Raw genomic sequence first — 17,667 nt, forward strand, 5'->3', positions numbered from 1 at the left:
GGGGGTGGGGAAGGAGGGCTCCCAGAAGGCTACTTTGAAGGAGGGTGTAGAGGCATCAGTGCAGGCCATGGGGGAGAGGAGGGTGGGAGGGAGAGGACAGGGAGGCGACCCCCAGGTGGACAGACCAACAGGCCCACAGGGAGACGGGGCAAGTCAGAGGCAAGCTGAGGGAGGAGCTGAGAACCTGATCTGGCTTTGAGCCCGGTTCAGCCTGCTCGGGGGCCCTGGTCATCCAACCCCTCCAAGCTGAGGACGATACCTCCCTCGTGGGGCTGCTGAGAGGGCTGAACAAGACAGCAGCCGTGGGCACCAGGCACTCAGGCGGCACCCCCGATTTCTCCATCCTGGGCTCGTTATGAAGCAAGTGTAGTGACGGTGCTGGTTCCCTCGGCGAAGGCACATGCAGTTTTCTGCTCATTTCTCTATAACCTAACACACTGAATCCAGCAATGCACAGAATACGAGAGATGGCAGGGACACCAAGGGTCCTCAGGGAGGCAAAGGCACACTGTTACTGCAGACCCACTCTTACAGCAACTGCACCAGGCTTAGCTCCAGGGAAGAACTAGGAAGCACTATTCAGATGCGACTCTCCAGGCCCAGTGAACTGCCTGCCCTTTCTTTCCCTCCTCCTGGTGATGACCTGGCTTCTGCTTCTACCTTCAGAGGGAAGGAAGGGGCCGAGGCTGAAGCCCCATGCACCTGGCCGCAATAGGAAGAATGCACAGGTCAGAAGCCCTGTTGAGCCCGGATCCTGACCGCCGTCAGATACCCATGGAGCCGCGGTCACCACCAGCCTGAAAGAATGGAGCTGGAGCTGGGAAATGATATCGGCTCTAATCCAAACTCCCACTCCTTCTCCTCCTGCCCAGTCCCCAGGGACATCATTAAAGTTGCTGCTTTGTAACGGCGGCGTCTATGGGTGCACACGGGCTCTGCCCGCATTTTCCTTCTGCAGCCAGAGGTTCAGTTTCTGTATGATGCCCCAGAAAGAAAAAAACAAAACCGTAAGCATTGCAGTTTCTTCTCTTCACCAAGTATAAAAATAAAATACCAAGGAAATAGATTGGAGAATAGTATCTCCAATATTGGATAGCCCCCATTTCAGCTACAATGATCTAGAGAGCTAATGGCACTGTATGAGGACTCAATGTTAGCAGCACAGAGAGAAATAATTAGACCACAGGGCCTCAATTCTACTAGATGGGGGAAATTTAAAGTGAAAAACAACAAAACAGAACAAGAAACCCCACCGGTGCCTCTCACAGATGAACGTTCTGTAACTTCTTCCCATGGACCCCCAACAGAAAAACGTAATCTCCAGTACCCTAAGGAAACCCCAAACCATGTTCTATTAAAGCGAGTACCACTTCCACTGGATCTGAGATAGTGCAAACCATGTTCTATTAAAGCGAGTACCACTTCCACTGGATCTGAGATAGTGCAAACCATGTTCTATTAAAGTGAGTACCACTTCCGCTGGATCTGAGATAGTGCAAACCATGTTCTATTAAAGCGAGTACCACTTCCACTGGATCTGAGATAGTGCAAACCATGTTCTATTAAAGCGAGTACCACTTCCACTGGATCTGAGATAGTGCAAACCATGTTCTATTAAAGCGAGTACCACTTCCACTGGATCGAGATACTGCAGCTGCCACTCCTGCTGCAGGAGTCCCCAGAAAGGGTTAAAGGGGGCGTGGCGGCAGGTTGACCGGCTGCATGCTGTGTCACCGTCTCCTGCTGGGCTTGTTGACAGCCACACTGGCAGCGCTGGGCTTACAGCTCACCCCCGCGGCTTGCCCGGAGAGACAGCTCTCATTAACTGTGTGTCTGTGGATAATAATCACTCCGCTAATGACAGCAATAACCATTATCACACATCCAAGACCTCCTACAGACAAAGGCAGCCAGCCAAGGGGGGCCAGCCCCTGGTGACTCCAAGGGAGCCACCCTGAGAAGTGGCTACAAAGACAAAGCAGCAAACAGTGGCATTGGTGATAATTACGGTCACTGCCTCTCCTGGAGAACTTCTAACAAACAAACAGCGGGCACCATCACTGATCCTGGCTCCTCGTGCTCATCAAAGCCCAGCTCAGAGCAGGAGTCCTGGTGGAGGGGCTCAGGTACTCCACAGTCCTTTTCCAAAGACAAGCCACTCCTGGGAGTTCTCTATTGCTGGAAGGTTGCAGCGCCCTCATGTGTCCCTACGATTGAGATGTTTCAAAGGCCATAACCGTGTCCCGTCTCAAAGGCCATAACCGTGTCCCGTCACAGCCCAATACAAATTCTGGTGGCAATTTTTGTGCTAACTTCACCACCTCAAAATAATCTGAAAAACACAAACTTTAGACCAGTCACACTCACTAACTATGGATCTAAGCTGCAATCACTTTGGCCTGTGTGATTCTTGATTTCCATACAACACTGCCCTCCTTTTAAAGCATGAGATATAAAAGGCATGCAGGAACAGAGCTCAAAATGGACTCAAATATTTGATGGTGAGCCTGGGAAATCTGAAAACCCTTTAAAGGTTTAAATATTACTACTGCAATCAACACTACTCAGGTATTTATGCTCTTTGAATTCTGAAATGTTCATTACTCAATCATAATTATGATAATATGCCTTAACTAGATCCAGGCCTAAAAATAAAACTAATAATAGTGAAGATGGAGTGCTTACTATGCACTGGGCACTTGAGTTTAGTGCTTTACATACATTAACTCATCAGTCCTCACTCTGTGATCCTTGTGGTCCCCACTTTACAAGTGAGGACTCCAATGCACAGAGGACCTTCCCAAGGTCATTCAGTGTGACAAGGCTGAGGGAGGCTGCAGAGGGGATGCTCTTACCACTATACAAACCCATTTTAGCAAATAGGGGAAAAAATTCTCAATAACAAAAACCTCAAGCCTGTGCAGATGGTGGGCGTATAGCAACCTTTCTCATTAACAGTCCAGTGCTGCATAAGCCGGAAGTTCTGGAAGCTCTTGGTGTTGGCTACAGCAGAGTGTGCGGGGTACGCCCCCCTTCACCCCTTCTTCTTACTCCCAGGAAGGACAGTGGGTCAGCAAAGCATTGAGATGCTGAACAAGACACTAACATGCCCATGCTTCCTTTCTTACCCTCTTGGTGAAGTGGAATAATATCCTCGACCAAGAGAAAATGAGTTAAGTTGTGATATCACAGAAAATAGGTTCATTTACTTGTGCCATGATCCATCGTTGGCGTCTATTGAACAAGTCTCAGCTCTTGGTGCTTATGAGAGGCTATTGTCAAACACAGTGCGGGTTTCTTTTTAACTTTCTATCTTACTGCTGGATGAGTCAGTATGTTCATTACATTGCCCTCAAGGTAAAGGAAAGAACCAGCTTCCAGAAAGAATAAATGTTTGCTTAGGGTGTTTAAAGAGGCAAGGTGGAAAGCAAAGGAGGAAACTGTGGACTTCCTTTGTCAATAAGAGCATCTCCAGGCCAGCACGGAACCGCAGGGCCCGGACGGAATATGATCTCTTTTGGGTGAACCATCCCCCACTCTTCCTCATGAGAGTGAGGCCAAGGAGGGCAGGGCCCCAGGGGGAGCGGTACCTCGCTTCATCCCTTCTTCTTTCATCTGCTTAGAGGGTGCTGGACCGAACTCCTCTTCCATGGGCCTGAACATCCGTTTCACAAGGACACTGCTGCTAGAAAAGATGAGAAAGTGTTCATTCATTAAAGTATGCGGGGTGCCAACAAAAACCCTTTCCCACTGTGTATACCATCCCTCGTCACAACTGGATCCATGCACCAACCTCCCGCCTTCGGGTCGCAGGTCCCGAGTGGGCGTGTGGGGCAGAACACACACCCCAATATCTTTACTACTTGGCCCCGAGACATTCTCCCTGTCCTAAATACGGATCTGCCAGGGGAGACCGCTGGGTTTCACCCATTCTGTCCTGCACCTCACCCCCTTCCTGCTCAAATGTCTAGGGCTAGGGAGGCGATGTGAACCCTGTGTCTGTATGGCCTCCAAGTTACCCAGCCCCTCCCATCTAGCTAGCATCTGGGTGTCCTGCACCCTCTCGCCAGCCCCGAGGGCACAGCATGACCTCTGTCTGGAAAGGGCACAGGCCTCCCTCGTGCGTGCGTGCTAAGTCGCTTCAGTCGTGTCCGACTCTTTGCGACCCCGCCAGGCTCCCCTGTCCGTGGGATTCTCCAGGCAAGAATACTGGAGTGCGTTGCCATGTCTTCCTCCAGGGGATCTTCCCAACCCAGGGATCGAACCCACATCTCTTATGTCTCCTGCATTGGCAGGCAGGCTCTTTACCTCTGGCGCCACCTGGGAAGGCCCCAGGCCTGCCTCGGTGGGTCTCAGTTATGAGGTTGCCCTCAGATTCTGCTGTTCCACGGCTCCATCACTTGCGACAGAGGAGACTGCAGTGCTGGAGGATTCCTAGATCCAGCCCTCCCTTCCTCCAGGAGAGGGTTTCAGCCCCTCTTCCTGAGGGCCCACAGGTCCCCAGTCAGCAAGTTCTGGTAGTTCTACATTTCCCCCCAGAGTCCCTGTCCGTTGCGGGCTTTCTAAGGAAGGGAGAGCTGTCAGGAGAAAGGAACCCGGAAGAACAGTAGTCGTCGCTGCTGAGAGTCGCAGCCGGCACGTGTGTCCCCTCAGACTCAGAGGCTGAAACCCAAGCCCCCAGGAGAAGGGTATTCAGAGGTGGGGGCATTCAGAGGCAATTAGACCCTGTGGGTGGAGCCCCCCATGATGGGAGCATCTTTTAAGGAGCGGATGCCCTCTCTCTGCCATGTGAGGACACAGCAAGAGGATGGTGGTCTGCAGGCCAGAAGAGGGTCCTCACCAGATGGCAGCCACACTGGCATTCTGATCTCTTCCAGTCTCTCCTTCTAGAGACTTCCAGCCTCTCAAACTGTGAGACGCACGCTGTGCTATCTGAGCCACCTAGTTTATGGTATCTTGTTACAGCAACCCAAACTGACCAAGGGACCGAGCAAACGGTCCTGCATGGCGTCTTACTGTCCGTAAAGCCCTCAATAGAGTGGGTGCAGGTTTTCAGAAAACTTTCATCTCTCTGGGGATTCCTGGACCCAGGCATATGAAGCAATGATAGACAGGCAGCTCAGCGGTATTGTTAAGACATGAACTCCGGGTACAGACCACCGTGGTTTAAACCCCTGCTTTGCAGACTCACAGACAAAGAAAACAAGCTTATGGCCACCAAAGGGGAAAGTGGGGGGCCATAAATTAGGAGTTTGGGATTAAAATCTAAAATACATAACCAACAAGGACCTACTGTATAGCACAGGGAACTCTACTCAATATCTCGTAAAAACCTATAATGGAAAAGATTCTAAAAAATTATATATATAACTGAATCACTTTGCTGGACACTTGAAACTAACACAACACAATAAATCAACCATATTTCAATAAAAATTAAAAAAATAATAACCCCGTGCTTTGCAATCTACTAGCTATGAAAACATGGACAAGTCCTTCAACTGCCCTGAGACTCAGCCTGCTTGTCTTTAAAAGGAGACTGTTGAGAGAAGTAAATGAATTCAACATAGGTGAAGCACTCACAAAGTTGCCTGATACATTGTAAGAACAACTGAAGTGTTATTAGAGATGCATCATGATGATCATGAAAATGAACGAGAGAGAGATCTGAGGAAGAGAGATACGGGGAAAGAGTACAGAAGGCAGACGATTTGAAAAAGCTCAAAGTTCCCATTTACCATCATATGGCAAATAGTCCAAACTACCTCTCTGGTCCAAATTAAGGGCCAAAGTTGGAAAAACTTCCTGCATTGGAGACTGACATTGTATCAATCCCAAGCTTCCAAGACATTAATAATATAAAACTCTGTTTCAAAACCAAACCTCTACTGGCATCACTGTCATTAAGAAGCTTTTATTTCCTCAATTCTCAAGTGGAGCTAATGGTGGGATCCAGTGGTAGAAAGAGCACATGGGATAAAACTGTCCAAACAGCATTTCTATTAATTCTAATGGTTTAAATTATTAAACCAACAAGCCTTTAATTGACCATCTCACAGTCTAGATCTGTGACTGTGAAAGTCATTCAGTCGTGTCTGACTCGTTGCAATCCCATGTAGCCCGCCAGGCTCCTCTGTCCATGGAATTCTCCAGGCAGGAATACTGGAGTGGGTAGCCTATACCTTCTTCAGGGGATCTTCCCAGTCCAGGAATCAAACTGGGGTCTCTTGCATTGCAGGCGGATTCTTTACCAACTGAGCTACCAGGGAAGTCAACTAGATCACACTCTAGATCAGGGGTCCCCAAACTCCGGAATCTAATACCTGGTGATCTGATGTGGAGCCGATAAAATGATAGAAACAAAGTACACAATAGGTATAATGCGCTTGAACCATCCTAAAACCAATCCCCCTCCTCCAAGGTGCACAGAAAATCATCTTCCATAAAACCAGTCCCGGGGGCCAAAAAGGATGGGGATTGCTGCTCTAGATGGTCCAAATGTATGTTTACCAGCCCTTAAGAAGACCACTTTTTATAAAGCACTTTTCATCTCCTTGGTAACTTAAGTCTCTTGAACGCTCTGTGAGCCAGCAGGGCGAGAACTAATCTTATCCCTATTCAGGGATGACCAAACTAAGGCACCGCTGTCGTGTCTTATGCTGGGCAATGCAGCTAACAGGGAATCAGGCTGTTAAGAGAACCCAGCTCTGAGGGACAACCTCATGATAAAGTACCCAATAAAACTGAGATGACGATGAGTGAGAGTATGAGAAATGATATTAAGAGTCAGCATTCTGTTTCATCCCATGGTAATCGAACCATGGAAAGAGCTAGAGGAAAAACTCAAGGTCAAGTCCCAGTTGAAGGTGGTAATGAGTTTTTAGGGCCCTGTTCCCTCTATCTTCCCCTCACTTTTCTTTAAAATCATAAAAGTGGGTCATATTATTCTGTCATGTCTTGAATCTGGACTGACCATGACCTTGGGAGCAGAAGATTAAAAATTCATTGACTTGGCAGTCAGTGACCAGGAGGTTAATACTGGGTAAACAGCCTGAACTATCACCACTCATGCTGTGTCAGGGTTCCTTAACTAGTGATTTTCTTTTTCTCACCAAGGAAGATTTATTTATATTTTTCCAGTTCTGTTGACTTTTGACAGCACCCCACTCTGAGCCATGACAAACTTTGTCATTAGAATAACATCTTGGATAAACCACATTTCTCTTAGGAGTTCAGAGATGCTTTTTCACACTTCCAAATCTATAAACCCAGTGGGAGTCAATAGCTTGTGTGGTCTGAATTCAGTGGTTTCATCTCTTTTCAAGGCAAGGTGAGAAAAGAAGGGCAGAAATGACTGCCCAGTTGATAGATGGGAAGAGCACAGATTTCGGGTCTCCTGATGTCCTGTTCAATTACAGTAGATTGCACCACAAAAGGATGAGAACAAGGAGAGGGTGCTTTCTCTGACACCAATCTTCTTCCTTCAACCCACACCTTTTGGGCACAATGTGTTAGGTTAACGTGTGGAGGGACTCCAGACCCAGCAACGTATGAAGCCATTGTTTTATGGGGTCAATTTCAGGGACAGCAAGTCCCTGAGGTATTAACAAAGGATAGCTGTTTCATCAGGAAAAAAACTGGGAAGGTGCCTGGGTCTGGAGGCTGCGTCTCTGGACGTACTTGGCAATGTTGAGCCCTACCTGTCAGGCCAGGTCACACTAGACATCAGTACCTAGTGAGGAGGTGTCAGAATAAAACCCAGAAAGGAGCTGCTGGCACCATGGTGGCATGGTTTGTCTAGTTCACAGCTCTGCTTATGACTCGTGTAGGCTGGCGACCACATCCGCCCTAAATAAATGAATGTCCCTACCCTTTGTTGGTTTCCCTGGTGGCTCAGATGGTAAAGAATCTGCCCGCAATGTGGGAGACCCAGGTTCAATCCCTGGGTCGGGAAGATCCCCAGGAGAAGGGAATGGCAACCCACCCCAGAATTCTTGTCTGGAGAATTCCATGGACAGAGGAGCCTGGTGGGTTACAGTCCATGGGATCACGAAGAGTGGGACACAACTGAGAGACTAACACCACCACAACCCTTTATTAGCCTCAGAAAAGTGGAGGTCCTCTTATGTTCAAGTCCTCACAAAGGCTCTCACATAATGGAGTAGAATCTCAATTTATTTGCAACAACAAATCGCTCTTTGGGGAAGAATCTATCCTTTCCAAATGACTTTAATCAATGCTAGTTCAGGGTCTTGGTAGAATTCATCTGACACAGTAAAAAGAAACCAAAGTCAAAAATCAAACAAACCCCACATATATTTAGTAACAATTATGGTAGTTAAGAGCTTACAATTGAAAGCAGTAAATAATTAGGTCAGTAGGCCCGAGAAGGATCATTTTAAGAGGAAATACAGATATTTCTGTTTGTGGCTAAGATGTTGCAGTTGTGGCAAACCAAGCAATGTTCCAGCCAAGAACAACGTAAGTACCTGTGCGTGTGTGCATGTATATATACACGTTAATGTTTAATCTTATTGAAGGTATTGGAGACTACTGTTGAGTCAGCCAGAACCTGACAGTAAGATCCCAGAGGAGAAAAATGCAGCGAGGTGGGCTGATAGGCACTGAGCTGCTTTTCCCTGAAGCATCTGCCATTTCCCAACTGGGAGCAGAGGATGGCGATCCCAGCAGATGCACATACGTAAGGGCAAAGAAGCCTGCACAGCTTTGGGCAATCTCATGGTGTTAGAGAAACAGAAATTGGTGTTTAGGGGTGCAAAGGTATTCAGGACTAATGGGAAAACTTCCAGAGAGAAGAGAAGCAGGAGAAGTGAGCCAGACACTGCAGTATACCTTCCTAGGTCTTTGTCAGATTCTTAAGCTGCACAAGACAAAGACAATAAAACAAAAATACGCTAGAAAAATGATGACCGAATAAAAATGCTTACAACAAATAAACAAATATGAAAGAATTCTTTGCCAAAAGTTCCACAATGAAAGAACAGTTAAACAGAATTCTTCTGGCAACAGGAAAAGGAGCCCATGTATAACTGAATCACTTTGCCAAATATCAGAAACTAACTCAATATTGTAAACCAACTATATTTCAGTTTTTGAAAAATGGTGGGGCAGAGTGCCATGTGCTATACAGTAGGTCTTGTTGATTATCCATTTTAATACAGCAGCGTGTACAATATTATGTGACAGCTTGAATGGGAGGGAAGGTTTGGGGAGAGTATGTATGGCTGAATCCGTTTGCTGTCCACCTGAAACTATTACAACATTGTTACTCTGCTATACCCCAATATAAAATAAAAAGTTTAAAAGTAAATAAAATTAAAAATTAAAAAGATGGTGAGGGAATTTCCTGGTGGTCCAGTTGGTTAAGAAACTGCACTTCCAATTCAGGGGGCCCCAGTTTGATTGGTGGTGAGGGAACTAAGCTCTCCCAGGCCGTGTAGCCAAATAAATAATGGAAAAGCTCTTTGGTATTCATAGGTAGGTTTATTCTTAAGTATTTTATTCTTTTTGTTGCAATGGTAATGGGACTGAGTCCTTAATTTCTCTTTCTGATTTTTCATTGTTAGTGTACAGGAATGCAAGTGACTTTTGTATATTAATTTGGTATTCTGTGACTTTATTAAATTCACCAATTTAGCTCTGGTAATTCTCTGATAGTATCTTTAGGGTTTTCTATGTATAGTATCATGTCATCTGTAAACAGTGATAGTTTTACTTCTTTTTTTCCAATCCAGACTCCTTTTATTTCTTTTTCTGCTTTAACTGCAGTGGCTAGGGCTTCCAAAACTATGTTAATAACAGTGGTGAGAGTGAGCAACCTTGTCTTGTTCCTGAACTTAGAGGAAATGCTTCCGGCTTTTCACCATTGAGAATAATGTTTGCTAAGGGTGTATCATATATGGCCTTTATTATGTTGAAGTAGGTTCCTTCTATGCCCATTTTTTAAAGAGTTTTTATCATAAATGGATGCTGAATTTTGTCAAAAGCTGTTTCTGCATCTACTGAAATTATCAAATGATTTTATCTTTTACTTTGTTAATATGGTGTATCACATGGATTGATTTCCATCAACAGATGAATTGATAAAGAAGTTGAGGCACATATATACAATGGAATATTATTCAGCCACAAAAAGGAATGCATTTGAGTCGGTTCTAATTGAGGTGAATGAACCTAGAGCCTATTATACAGAGTAAAGTAAGTCAGAAAAACAAAAGTCGTATATATATGGAATCTAGAGAGATGGTACTGATGAAGCTATTTGCAGGGCTGCAGTGGAGACGCAAACATAGAGACCAGACTTGCAGACACAGTGAGGGGAAGGAGAGGGTGGGCCGAATTGAGAGAGGAGCATGGAAACATATACATTATCATACATAAAATAGATGGCCAGTGGGAATGTGCTGTATAAATCAGGGAGCTCAAACCAGTACTTTGTGACAACCTAGAGGGGTGGGATGGGGTAGGAGATGGGAGGGAGGTTCAAGAGGGAGGGGACATATGTACACCTATGGCAGACTCATGTTGCTCTATGGCAGAAACCAACACAATATTGGAAAGCAATTACTCTCCAATTAAAAATAAATAAAGAAAAACACAATTAAAAAAAAACAATGGAAAAGGATCTCAAAGAAAAACAGAAATAAAGGAATGAAGAGCAACAGAAAGGGTAAATGTAGGTTAAATTTATAAAAGGAGGTAAAGCTCAGTTTTATGAGTATTTAGTTCAAATCTTCCAATTTGCAAAATGGCTAACTAGTATACAAGAATAACCGGAACTAATATAAGAAACTGATAAAAAATCTGCTACGCTAAGGGATGGTAAAGATGATTTTCATTTTCTTAAATATTTTCTAAAAATCTCCCTTGTGTATCTGATGCAGATTTGAATATTACTGGGTGGATTTTTTTAACTGCAATATCTAACAGTAAAAGTAAAAATATATCCGTTGAAAAGGAGACGGTCCTGGGAATTCTCCAGTGGTTCAGTGGTTCAGACTTGATTGACGCTTTCACTGCTATGGGCCTGGGTTCTATTCCTGTTGGGGAGACTAAGATCCTGCAGGCTGTGCAGTGTGGCAAAAAAAAAGAAAGAAAAGAAAAGGGGGTGGGTTTCTTACAGCTGCATGTGAATCAATGATTATCTTGAAATAAAAGTGTTTAATTAAAAACAAAATTTAAAAATAAGAGGCAACATGGCGGCAGTCACTTATGTAACTAATATTACAAGAGTCAATATTTGTGACTTAGGACAGAATTTCTAAGTTCCGTATCTCAACTTTGAAGGTAGCGAAGAACTGCCTTGATACATAGTATGAGATGACATAAAAAGTAACTTGAAGGATGAGAAAGATAAGGATGTCATGAATTGTGAAGAATTCGGATAAAAGTTTCAAAAAATGTGAGATATTTCTAAATTATGTTACTTTTTAAATGCTTGTTAAACAAAGTAAATTAACAACAACAACAAAAGTATCAACAGAGCATTGATTCTTTTGGCTATATTCAAAAAAGTTTACCTATTCAAGTGGCCCCAAAGCTTTAGTTTATGTTTTCATATTCTCCTGGGGAAACTGTCCTATATTTGTAATCACCTGTGTATATGTGGTTAAGACATAGCCCACCATGTCCTACAGCTCATGATTTGCTTAGCATCCCTGAGAACCTCATCAAAAAAAAAGTGCTTGGTCCTCCAGGAAATTGCTCCTTTAAGAGAAATAGGGCAGAATTCTGGAAGAACTTTATTTTGTGCTGATGAACACAGCATGATGAATACTTAGGTTTAATATTATGTTGATTAAATGTACTCACTGGTGATTGGTCAACAATCTCTAACATCTCCGAAGTGCATTGAATTTTGGCCAAAGTGTTCTAGGTGGAAGATAACCACCCAGAACCGCCTCTTGCTCAGCAACACTGTAACCAAGCTCAGGGTTTGGTCTGGCAGCATCTATGAGAGGAAAGGCATGGCCCTCTGCTCCAGTCATTCAGAGGCTGATGAGTGAAGTCACTTTGGAGGGCTGACTCTCTGAGCTGTGATGGAACCAAATTCAGACTTGCTGTGCTCTACATTTGTCTTCTTCTGGCTTTTATTTTCCTAAAGACTCAGTCTTTAAGGCTTCCCTGGTGGCTCATTGGTAAAGAGTCTGCCTGCAATGCAGGAGACATGGGTTCGATCCCTTGTTGGGGAAGATCCACTGGAGAAGGAAATGGCAACCCACTCTAGTATTCTTGCCTAGAGAAGACCATAGACAGAGGAGCCTAGTGGGCTACAGTCCATGGGGTTGCAAGAGTCGGATGCAACTTAGGGACTAAACCCACCTACCAGCCTTTGAGGAGATTATACAAGATGGGCCCAAAGGAGATAGTGGCATGCCTTTGAGAAGAAGCAAAAATAAGAGAAATTCTGAGAGAGGATTGTGGTCTGAGTGCCCCATGTGGCATCAGGCGATGGCAAGTTCTTGGAGGGAAATCACTGTTTTTCCAGACTTAAGGATGCCCAAATTCACCAAGAAACCCTGTATCCTGAATGCAGTATGTGAGCCATAGAAACGCAAAACTTGAGGGGACCTCATAGAAGGCTGGAACGTGGGCATCCCAGTGGGGATGAGTGTGGACAGAGGATCAAGGCAAGAAGGGTCTTCCAGGAATTAGGGGTCAGATGGAGATGGAGACTAGATCCCCCAATCCTCAGTTTCCTCAGGAGAGATCTCACAGATCCTCTTCTACAAAATCTTCCTTTTACAATGGAGAACACCAAAGTCCAGAGGTCAGGGACCCAGCACCAGGCTTCCCACTGGGGAGCAGCAGCCCAGGCGGAGAACGTGGGCTTCCTGGCTCAGAGTCATCATTCCTTCCATGACGCCACCCTGTCCTTTGTGAACCAAGTGAACAAGAGAGTAGAAGTGATTGGTGCTAATTGTTCCTGTTCATTCCTGCCGCTGGAATATACGACCTCTGTAGCTCAGACGGTAAAGCGTCTGCCTACAATGCAGGAGACCTGGGTTCAATCCCTGGGTCGGGAAGATCTCCTGGAGAAGGAAATGGCAACCCACTCCAGTATTCTTGCCTGGAAAATCCCGTGGATGGTGGAACCTGGTAGGCTACAGTCCATGGGGTCGCAAAGAGTCGAACACGACTGAGCAACTTTACTTTCACTTCACTTTCACCAAGATAAAAAGAGAACAATATAACTAGGTATTTAGAAAATTTGGAACTCAGAATCTGGAGGTCAGATCCTGGATGAGGCTCTGCTCCTGACCAACTAGGGAATTATTAGGCTCTTTTGAGATTCTCTATCCTTTAGGACAGAGGGTGGCACACTTCTGCTGGAAAGTAAACAGTTAGGCTTTCCAGGCTAGACAGTCTCTGTTGCAACTATAACAGCGTCTCTCTACTGAGCTCTGCTGAAGCTCTGCTATTGAAGCACCCAGGCAGCCAGAGACAAGACTTGGAGGCGTTCATGTGGCTGTGTGCCAATTAAATGTGACTGTGTGCACTTGAATCTCATAATTTTCAAATGTTATGCAATATTATTCTTCTTTTGGACTTTTTCAACCATTTGAAAATATGCAGACAGTACAAAAAGAAGTGGCGTGCTGCAGTGGGGTGGGGGCGGCGGGGGGCGCTCAATTTGGCCCTTAGGCTACAGTTTACCAAGCTCTGCTTTGGAAAAGAACCCAGGACTATCTGTTCCACTTGACTTCATTTTGAAATGTTGCACAAGGAAATATTGCCTAAGAATAGGGAAGTCTTGGTTTGACCACAGTTTGAAAAACAGTGATCTAGAGAGTTTAGTTATACACATGTAATTAGTGCAAACCAAGATTTTAGTTGTAAGTGGTGTAACATGATGAAAATTGAATGTAGTTCTAGATTGCTTTAAAGAGACAAACAGCATCCAGGTGGCAAAAAGAAATGATCTCAATATAATCTCCAACTCATGTGGTTCAGAACATGTGTACTTCTGAGAGCCAATTTTAAGGAGACCAGTAACAAATCTGGTGGTACCCCCTGGTGGAAGAATTAAGATGTTGAGAGGTAAAATGACATGTGAATGAGGAGGAAAGGTTGAGACTCATCCAGAAAGAACTACAGCCAACGCATATCAGTCAAAAGAAGGCAACATCGGTTCAACAAACTAACTTTTTGGAGCTGGAATTGTCCAATAGCGTCATGAGCTATCTCCTACAATGAGAATAGTCAGAATATTCCCATCACTGGGAACATTCAAGTAGAAGTTGGCTGACCCCCTATCAAGGCTGTGGTATACTGCGCTGTATTGCCTGGGAATAGGATCAGCTAAACGACCTTGAAGGTTCCTTTTTGCCTCCAAAATTCTAGGAGTCTACACAATGAGTTAATGAACAGAAAAGCAGTATGCAGCGACTTGATACCCAAGACACTGGGAGCCTTCAATGCCCCTGTGTAAACCCTCTCTTCCCTACAGTCCTGAAGACAGTGACAAGGTTCTCAGTCTTCCTAGCCCCCATCTAAACCAGCCTCACCACTGGCCCAGGCAGCTCACCCTCTAGCGTGAGGGATGTGCGGGGATGGGGAGGGGGGTCCAGGTAGCACTGAAAGGAGGACAGGCTGTCTCCTTAGCTCCTGCCTTGAGCTCAACTCAATCTTGTGTTGGGGCCGAAGATTTCAGTAACTGGATTAGCAGTGAAAGGGTGGAATCAAAGAGATGTACCACTTCAAAGGCAGATCATAGGAAGGAGAGAGGGGTAAAGAGAAACTTGGGGACTTCTCTGGCAGTCCAGTGGTTAAGACTCCATGCTTCCAATGCAAGGGCCACAGGTTCGATCCCTGGTCAGGGAAGATGCCACATGCTGTGAGGTGCGGCCAAAAATAAAAATAAAAAAGGGAGAAACTTGGAAGGAGAACGGTACTTCCAGGCTTCTCCCAGACAATCCTTGGAGTCAAGGCTTCTTTAGCTCTGAGTCTGGGGCTGAAAGGACGTGCCCACTCCCTGTCCCATTATCCTGTGCTTGGAAACCCATTTGTACCAACAGGAACTGACTTTGGGTGTTGAAATGAAAAGCCTGAGTGTCTTACCCTTCTCGTTCATCATCCGTGTTGTAATACACCTGTGGAACAAAACAACAGACTTACTGTAGGTCAGGCACAAGAAAGGGAAATATATTATGTGATGCACAGACTTTCCTAAGGCATTACACTGTCTCTTAAAAAAAAGACAAATCTGTTTAATCATTTGTATGTGTCTAATACAAATCTGTGTGTGTTGAATACAAATTTAACCTCTTCAACAGTCTCCTAGGGTTAATTCTTAGATGTTAATGAACTAAAATTAGAAATCTGACTATTTCTAGCTCAAATCAGTCTGATCAGATTACCTATAGCTCAAAGCCAAACCTTGCTTTAGACATTAAGGAAATATTTTAGCAAGATCTAAAAATCATTGCTTAGAAGGGCCTTGGCACAGGGCCTGTAAGTAACCAATCCCATCCAGTCCACAGGTGAGCTGATTGCAGACTGGTATACTTTGGTAAAGGGAGGGAAGCAAGTGCCAGGCAGTAAGCCCAGGCCTTTGTTTATTTCCCAAAGGGACTTGGGCTACCCTGGTCCCATGACCACAAAAATCTAGGAGTCAACTATCTTCAGGCCAGGAAATGTCACCTAGCCCTAGGAGGTGTTTCTGGCTATAGGAGGTGTTCTGGCCAGAAGGGAAAGAAACTTCTTCAGGTGGTCAGCCTGGCAACAGGCCAAATCGGAGTTAAAGACATTACGAAGCATCCTTATTATTTTATGCAGCTCTGGAAATCCAGAGGGGGAGCTGCTGTGTATGTTAAGTCCTCTTCACCCAGTTATTTACGGCAATTAATCGTGGGCCTTTCAAGAGCTTTAACTATGTGCTTAAGGATCATTTGCATTTGGGTGAAGAATGACACTCGTTAGTATCCAACATTCACACGTTAAACTTCAAAAATCACCTCTGGGTTCCAGTCCATTTCATTAATGTCCCTGCCACAGCACAACACCCTCCATGTAAACTTTCTCAAAGGCTCGTGCCAGTTTCCAGGATGCCGCCAAGCCCAAACTTAGTTATACAACAGAGCTCGTTACCTGGAACTCTTCGGGAATGAGTCATATTAGTCATTGGCTGAGATTTCCATGGGGAACTTTTTCCTCTTAAACAATTTAATGTTTATGGTAGTATTATATCCTTTCTTCTTAAACACAAGGCAATGAAGGTGAAGGTAAGACGTTTCCTCCCCACGCCCCAAGTTTCAGTGTGGCATCGGAGCACTGGGTTATGCTCATAATGGACTGTTTATTTAGATGTATACAGAGGGACACACATAAGCCAGGGAGCCTGGGCCACAGCACTGGACCTAAGACTGATGTTGACTTGGTTTTTTGCTGCTTTCTTTAAATGTGGCATAATACACCCGCCCTGCTTCACTGCCCAGGCAGGGTAACGGCCAGCTCTCTGCAAAGGTGCCTGGTGATCCAGAACCAGAAGCGACCTTCTCTCGAGTGTCCCCCTGGCCTCCTGCACAGCCTCCACTGCGCTGCCCCCGTCGCCTCTCCGCACCGCCACTCCTCCTCCTCCTCGCACGGGATGACCCTCCATCTCTTCCTAGTCGGCCCTAGTGCTTATGGCACAAGTTTAATTTTTGGACAGTGTTCTCAAACTTCAGAACACATAAAAACGATCTGGAGAACTTCTCATAAACACAAATTCCCAGGCTCCCCTTTGGAGATTTTAATTTGAAAGACCTGGAATGAACCTTGGGAACCTGAATTCTTATCAAGAACGCCTGTGATTTGGGCGGAAGTGGCTTACAAGCCACAGGTCAGGGAGACGGCTCTCGAGGGTGTAAGGGAGAAGGGATGTCCTCCCTGGGTTCAGGTGCATTGAGGGAGGCTGATTCCTGCCAGGTACACGGGATCCAGAGGAACGAGGCCTACACAGCCCACAATTTCTCCCAAGCTCCTCTATCACTTCTTTTCAAGGGTTCTTGATGAAAGGCACCTTGCATCAGTTCAGTTCAGTCGCTCAGTTGCGTCCAACTGTTTGCAACCCCATGAATCGCAGCACGCCAGGCCTCCCTATCCATCACCAACTTCCGGAGTCCACCCAGACTCACTTCCATCGAGTCGGTGATGCCATCCAGCCATCTCATCCTCTGTCGTCCCCTTCTCCTCCTGCCCCCAATCCCTCCCAGCATCAGACTCTTTTCCAATGAGTCAACTCTTCACATGAGGTGGCCAATGTATTGGAGTTTCAGCTTCAGCATCAGTCTTTCCAATGAACACCCAGGACTGATCTCCTTTAGGATGGACTGGTTGGATCTTCTGGGCTTTAATGCGAGGAGAAGGAAACCAAAGACCTCCATAGTGCCTGCACCCTGGGTTCATGCTGTTTCAGGGGACAACAAAATCTGACTCCATGGTGGATCTGTTTCTTTAACTTTTGCTTCCCCCCATTGCTTTTGTTTACTAAAAGGCTTGCCTGGGGAACCCTGCCCCTCTGCCTGAATTTTACAAAAAAAGAAGACATTAACACAACCTGTCCCCATTCCACCTCCCCCCTCAGGCTGGCCATTCCAGGAGATACTTGCAAGACTCATGACCTTTTTATTTTACTTCCTCACCTCCTCCCCATCTCTGTTCTAT

General features: G+C 45.5%; 1 protein-coding gene across 1 annotated transcript in view; it reads right to left on the bottom strand.

The window, feature by feature from the left end:
- The window catches only part of GRHL2 (grainyhead like transcription factor 2), a 172,645-nt gene that overhangs the window by 14,271 nt on the left and 140,707 nt on the right, over nucleotides 1-17,667 (bottom strand). The window contains exons 12-13 of the mRNA XM_055546510.1: nucleotides 14,455-14,464; nucleotides 3,591-3,655 (exon numbers count right to left, since the gene is read on the bottom strand). Of these exons, the coding sequence (XP_055402485.1) occupies nucleotides 3,591-3,655; nucleotides 14,455-14,464 (75 nt within the window). The remainder of the gene's footprint in view (nucleotides 1-3,590; nucleotides 3,656-14,454; nucleotides 14,465-17,667) is intronic.

Source organism: Bubalus kerabau, chromosome 14 (genome assembly GCF_029407905.1).
Source record: "Bubalus kerabau isolate K-KA32 ecotype Philippines breed swamp buffalo chromosome 14, PCC_UOA_SB_1v2, whole genome shotgun sequence".
In the NCBI taxonomy this organism is placed as follows: domain Eukaryota; kingdom Metazoa; phylum Chordata; class Mammalia; order Artiodactyla; family Bovidae; genus Bubalus; species Bubalus kerabau.